General features: G+C 39.4%; 1 protein-coding gene across 1 annotated transcript; it reads left to right on the forward strand.

The window, feature by feature from the left end:
• Positions 1-1,915: 1,915 nt before the first annotated feature.
• LOC124655894 lies at positions 1,916-5,771 on the forward strand (the record flags this gene model as incomplete). Its single annotated transcript, XM_047194722.1, has 5 exons — positions 1,916-1,983; positions 2,427-2,794; positions 4,765-4,865; positions 5,004-5,081; positions 5,586-5,771. Coding segments are annotated over exons 2-5 (654 nt in total), but the record flags the coding sequence as incomplete, so codon positions are not given.
• Positions 5,772-7,132: the final 1,361 nt, after the last annotated feature.

Consider the following 7,132-nt stretch of genomic DNA (forward strand, 5'->3'; position numbering starts at 1 on the left):
GTGACTTTAAGGTGAGCAACAAAATGCAAGAAAATTACAAGTAAAGACATTATTGGACTAACTTTTGTAAAATCTGTACACGTCAAGACAACCATTATTGGTTATTGGACTAACTTTTGTAGATTGTTAATGTTACAGTTCCCTTGCCATCTTATTCCCAGGGTTCAGTTCTTGCTATTTTTTGGATTAATTTAAGGATTTGAAGTCAACTTTCTAAAATTTATGCAGAGTCACCAAAGAGAGGCAAGGAAACAGAGACGAGGAGAGACACCACTGATTCCTACTGTTGTCTGTTTGAGGCTAAGCATCTGCTCTTGAATTCTCTGTTCTGAAGGTTGTGGCCTCAACAATGTTCGGTGCAGGTGAATCTCATACCGTGTTTTTTTTTCAACTTTCGTTCCTATAGCAGAACAACCTAAATACGTAATGATGGAACTGAGCTATAAAACATGTTGGGATTGTAAATATACTGTCTAGAGCTGACTTGTTCTTAGTTTTCTTATGTGATTATAGTATAAAAAGTAGCACTTCAAGTTGCGGTGTGCTTCAGGCATGTTGCTTCTACCGCATATGCACATACACAAATTCAAGTTTTGCTTCTCAATCACGTGATATTAACAGAAACTATATTTTAGTCCGGTTCCTTTTATTAACAATGATTTTTCCCAAAAGGTACTGACAATTAATTTATTCTTTATTTGTGCATATTTTTCGAATGCTTCAGATGTGTTACTTCCACCTGTGTTACCTGCGTACATATAAATTTCACTATGCTCATAAATCATTTGTTTTAGAGAAACCAACTTTTAGCGTAGGCACCATTCAGGTTAGCCAATGTATTTTTCTTAAGTTAACCTTATTTGAATTACATAACTAAGTAGCTTTTGGTCTGTATTGGTTAGACCCAAACAATACATGCAAAGGATTTCGTCTATGCGTTCCACTTCATAGCTTATGGCTTGACATCCACTAAACTGCATATTCCACGTTTGATCCTAAATTTGTCCACCCTATCTCTTTCTTTGTAACAAGAACAAAGTAGTACATATACAGTTAATTAACATTTAGGGGTATAAGCAGCACATGCCATATTTGATGAAACAAACAGATGGTTATGCTTATTTGCTGTTGCATATGAAAAATACTTTAATGTATTCACTTCGAGAGATTTGGCATACATTCTTGTGAGACTCAGGGCTCCTTTGATTCAAAGGATTTGCATAGGAATTGTGTAGGATTTGGTTCCTATGGGAAAATTTCCTATACATGTTGTTTGATTCATAGGAACATAGCCTATAGGAAAAATTCCTATAGGAATCTTGTAGTGTAATTCCTATAGGAAAAAAGCATTAGCCCATACCTCATGGAAAAATTCCTTTGCTACAATCAAACAAACTTCATCTTCCTATAGGATTCAAGTAGACATGCCATTCCAATCCTATACCTTTTCTATTACTATGTTTTTCCTATCCTTCAAATCAAAGGAGCCCTCCCAGGAGTACTATATTTCTATTTTTGTTGTGGATAATAAAAAACCTACTACTTACCTTCTTTTGATAGCATGATTAGTGTACTCTAATAGCCACTTGCAGTGAGCACTGAACCTAATAATTTCCAGTAGTGGGAGGTGAAAAGTCATGGTTGGGAAAGGGAGCCCAGTTGGGCAGTTAAAAAAATAAAAAATAAAAAACAGTAAAAAGCATTGAGTTTTTTTCTAGAAATAATAATAAGTAGTAATACAATTAAACTACAATTTACACTGAGGAAAGAAGAAGAGGAGGAGTAAAATGTGAAAAGCAAACAGGTTAGCTTTGGCTGGAGCTGGGGAAGGAGCAAAGCTTTTTCTCTCGGTTTCAGTACCGCCCATTTATACGCACCTCTCCCGTCCCGTCTTGTCCTCTCTCTCCTCCCTTCCCTTTTTCTCTCTCTCTGTGCTCTTCTAGTTGTCCTCATCCACCCCATCAGGAGCTGGACTGCTGGAATGTGAGTGGTCTTTGGTTCCTTGCTCCCCCTCTTCCTCTTCCTGTGCCGCATGCATGTCTTGGATCCTCTCGCCTTGGTTTCTTGCTCAGATTCTTGCAGCTGCTGCACATTCACGGGCTCTTAAAAGTTCTTGCCTTGTGTCTGTGCGCTACACTCTGGGGCTGGGCCTGGAGAAATCCTTCTGGATTTTGGTATAATCTTGCTTTCAGTCCCCCCAGCCTTGAAAATAAAAATCCAGCCTTTGGTTCAGTTCTTGGAAATGTTTCCCCTCTTTCAGTTCTTGATTCGCTTCAGTTTTAGCGGCGACCATTCTCCTTCCTCTGCATTTTTTCCCATGTCATCCTGCACATTCTACTGTTTCTGAAGATTTTTCTCCCCTATCACTGCATGATTTGATTTGATGCTCAGCCTATCAACTTATTTCTTGGTGCTCTTGATTGCAGCAGGCTGTTAGGTGATTAATCACATCCATCCTAGAGAACATCGCACTGCGGTGGTGGTTGCTGCCGGGCCGGCGCAGTGATGAGCTTCAGGAACCACCAAGACGGATTTGGGCCCCAGCTCGCCGCTGCGGGCCACGCCTCCAGTGGAGCGCAGCCGCTGCCGTGGTGGGTCGGGCACCAGTTGCTGTACGGCGAGGCAATGGGGCAGGGGAGGCCGGCGTCGCCGGAGGATGCGTGCCGGGACGGCCAGTTCCAGGTTGTGCCGAGGGCCCAGGCGCTGCTGGACGCGGCTCCGGTGCTGCCGCCGCAACAGCAGCTGATGAGCGAGAGGGGCATCCCTGAAGTGATGAAGTTCTCCATGGCTCATGGTGAGGCTCCTCTGCTCTGCCCTTGGTGTGCTAGAGCTTGAGATGAACTTGTTTAATTTGTGCATGTTAGTGGAACTTGAGATGAACATTTAGTAGTACAAATTTAGCATTTGGTAATACAAGTTTACCATTTAGTACTACAAATTTGGCATTGTTTGTAGCATATAGTAGGTGCTCCTTTTTTTTTTGGAAGAGCTTAGTTTTTGATAGTATGAAGTTTACACATAGGTAATAGGATGCTGTCTCAAATTATAGGGTCATATTGCAAGGAAATAACGCCGGCATCCATGAAACCAACGGAAGAAACAGAAACTAAACATGCCTCATTCGGCATGACACTTCATCCTGTTCTGACAGAACATACATATTCTACCTTCTTACACATATTCATCGTATATTGGTTGCTGTTTTCACAAAAACCGTTATACTGTATGCAATTCCATGACATATCACATATTAGAGTAGGGAAAAAGAAACAAAAAATTGTATGTTGTGTGATAGTTCATGTATTTTCTGAAGATTAGAAAGTTCTGTTGGTCTAGCTTTGTAGCCATAAAATGGAAATAGTGGCGAACATGGTATACAATGTACTAACCACATACAACAGCTTTTGGTGGTGTCCATTGACCATCCTGCTTATGACCCTTGAGCTCTCTTAAATTTAGCACTGCATTTCGGGATTTAGCATAAGATTGTCAATTCTATACGTACCTGCATTTCGGGATTTAGCATAAGATTGTCAATTCTATACGTACTTCTCAGACCAGCGTGTGTGCGCTGTGCACTCGCACTCACACACCGGGAGCAAGGACACCCATACCGCCAAATTATGCTGTTTCCAATATGAGAGAACACAACGTATGTGCAATAACTAGTCTTTAGACATGTGCTAGGTAATTGTGGATATTTTCCTGGGTTTAAAATGTATTATTTTCTTTGATTCAGGCATGGCGTGACACCAAAATACCTTAGTATGTAACCTAATATACCTTATGCCAGGTAGGCTCGGTCCTTCTGAAATATACACGTTTTGATATGTAAAACAAAAACAGCATAGCATTGGTACATTGATCCACAGTTGGTAGTACCGTTTATTTTAAATGTACTGCCATGTAATCATGTCGATGAGACTAGAAGTTTCTTTTTTTCAGTTACGAGTCTCCAGTAATGAACTGTATTGTGCGTAGTTCGTGCCTTTCATAAAAAAAAGAGTCTCCAGTTATGCACGTCAAATTTAGTCTCTAGTAACTTGATTGTTTGATGGATTGTAAGGAGTACATACCATTTAAAGCCTTTCACAATGCATAGTTTCTTAGCACGTTCTCATATGAGAAATTAAAACTTAAGAGACAACTATCCCAATGCTGTTCCTAGCGGATATTCAAGTGCACGTGTGCTTCGAAGTTGATAGCTGCTCCTAATCAATGACACTGAATTTTGTGTAGATGGGGCACTGCTAGACGAGCATATCCGCTAGGGATTTTTGTTTGTGCAGGTTGCAGCCTCCACGCGGAGAGGCCTGTAGAATATAAGCTAAATCTCTCGCACCAAATCTCAGCAAACCCCCAAGTTGACTGTTCCTTGCCTGCTTTCGGGATGAACCTTTTGGGTGCACGCGAAAGCAGAATCAATATCAGATAGGCCGCAACTGACAGCAGAATGGGGCATTGTTGACTGTCTTGGAAACTCTAGTATAGGACACGAGATCAAGTTTCCTCGATTGCAACTTTTGAGTAACAAGATACTCCCAATATAAGAATGCAGCATGCATGTCAAGAAACGCTGTACAGGGATCTGCATTGTACAGGGATCGTACCAGAAACGTCGTATGTGTAGTAGCTTCCTTAACTGGCATGCAACATCACAAAGTACCTAGGATACAACACTAAGAAACCCCCATTGTGAAAGACCTAATATTTCTGTTTTATCGATGTTGGAAATATAATTTGCTTTGCGGTATTTTATTTCAGGTAAGGGAGTAAAAGGTTCTGAGCACACTGCCACTATCGCTCTGCAGTCTCCATTCGTGGAATATAGTGATCGTTTTGAGTTGGGCCTTGGCCAAACTATGGTAAGCTTTTACCACTCTTTTGTATGCCATAGTAATTAGCAGTGCACTGAAAACTTGGCTATCCTTGTGCCTTGCTGAATTTCCTTAATGCTGAATTAATCGATGTCTTGATTGATCGATGACTTTTGATTTTTCCAGGTTTCCTCCAATTATCCTTACGCTGATCATAACTATGGTGTACTTGCTCCTTTTGGAATGAGATCAACGGTAATGCATGTACTGTTAGTTTTGAATGAGGCTTCTTCACAGTTTCCATGGCTGACTTCACTGTGGCACAACTATCAGAAAACTACTCTAATGATCCCTGAATTCCATAGTTTGAACATCTCATGCAGATCCTTTTTGGTTTTCCCGGAATGGTTTTAGTGCTAGTTGTATATGATATGATTTCTGATGGAGTGTGTGCCTAAACTTTTCAACTGTAGTTTCCTTTCGTACTGGTGTAGATCTGTTAGTTCATTCAATAAATAAAAATCGGATGGCAATGTGACTGATTACGAAACATTGGGAATAGTAACTGGATGGTGAGCTTTTTCTTTGGGTAATGTCAGAAATTTTTTGTGGGTTATCTTTTTTTTTTCTTGACACTTGGACAAAGGATATATAAGGGTTTATCTTTGTTTGACACCGCAGTTTGTCAGATCGAAGCTTGTATGCGATTCACTTGTCGTACTGCATGATAACCTAATATGTTGCACCATTTCCCTTTGTATAATGCAGACTGGCAGTATGCTAATACCACTGAATATGCCAGCTGATGCACCAATTTATGTGAATGCAAAGCAATATGAAGGCATCCTCCGCCGCCGTCGTGCTCGCGCCAAGGCAGAGAAGCAGAATAGGCTGATCAAATCAAGAAAGGTATGTCTCATTGCAGAGTCACCAAAGAGAGGCAAGGAAACAGAGACGAGGAGAGACACCACTGATTCCTACTGTTGTCTGTTTGAGGCTAAGCATCTGCTCTTGAATTCTCTGTTCTGAAGGTTGTGGCCTCAACAATGTTCGGTGCAGGTGAATCTCATACCGTGTTTTTTTTTCCACTTTCGTTCCTATAGCAGAACAACCTAAATACGTAATGATGGAACTGAGCTATAAAACATGTTGGGATTGTAAATATACTGTCTAGAGCTGACTTGTTCTTAGTTTTCTTATGTGATTATAGTATAAAAAGTAGCACTTCAAGTTGCGGTGTGCTTCAGGCATGTTGCTTCTACCGCATATGCACATACACAAATTCAAGTTTTGCTTCTCAATCACGTGATATTAACAGAAACTATATTTTAGTCCGGTTCCTTTTATTAACAATGATTTTTCCCAAAAGGTACTGACAATTAATTTATTCTTTATTTGTGCATATTTTTCGAATGCTTCAGATGTGTTACTTCCACCTGTGTTACCTGCGTACATATAAATTTCACTATGCTCATAAATCATTTGTTTTAGAGAAACCAACTTTTAGCGTAGGCACCATTCAGGTTAGCCAATGTATTTTTCTTAAGTTAACCTTATTTGAATTACATAACTAAGTAGCTTTTGGTCTGTATTGGTTAGACCCAAACAATACATGCAAAGGATTTCGTCTATGCGTTCCAATGCAAATTGACATACACTAAAATGTTTATTTGCTGCAGTAAATCTTTACTGTGTGATAATACAGAAATGTTGACTACGTTTTGAGGTTATTTTCTCATGTTATGTTGGTGTCACTTTACTTTCCTAGGAATACTTTGTCCAGATTATTTATATATAAATATTATTAGTTCCATTTTGTGAATTACCATGCTAGACTAATATTTGCCTTTCCACAACAAATGGCTAGAGTACCTTGGTGGTTAATGTACATGAAGGACTAGGATAGTAGGCCTGGTTCTAACAAAGGACCAGGTAAGGAATGGTCATTTTATTTCAAAGGAACGTCTAAATATTGGTATTCGGTAAATATATACATCTTTTCCATTTCAAGGATTTTTGCATGATTCCTATCAAATCAAATTGTAATTTTGTTTGTTTAGTTCGATCGGCTCCATATTGTTTCCATTTATATATTGTCTTGCTGTCTAACTTACCTATGAGAAGATTAGCAGGTAGTAACATCATGTTGGTCTAATTTGTATTGGATAGTTGCGCTAAGATGGACTTGTGATTTTTTTTTTTACTTTTTGCTAAGTCAGTTCTTTTAGCTTTGTGTAGACTATTAAGTGATCAAATACTAAATCAGAATAACCAGATCTGTATAACCAAAGAAATGTTTTAGTTGTGCTTAAAGC

This window comes from Lolium rigidum, chromosome 5, assembly GCF_022539505.1.
Source record: "Lolium rigidum isolate FL_2022 chromosome 5, APGP_CSIRO_Lrig_0.1, whole genome shotgun sequence".
Taxonomy (NCBI): Eukaryota; Viridiplantae; Streptophyta; class Magnoliopsida; order Poales; family Poaceae; genus Lolium; species Lolium rigidum.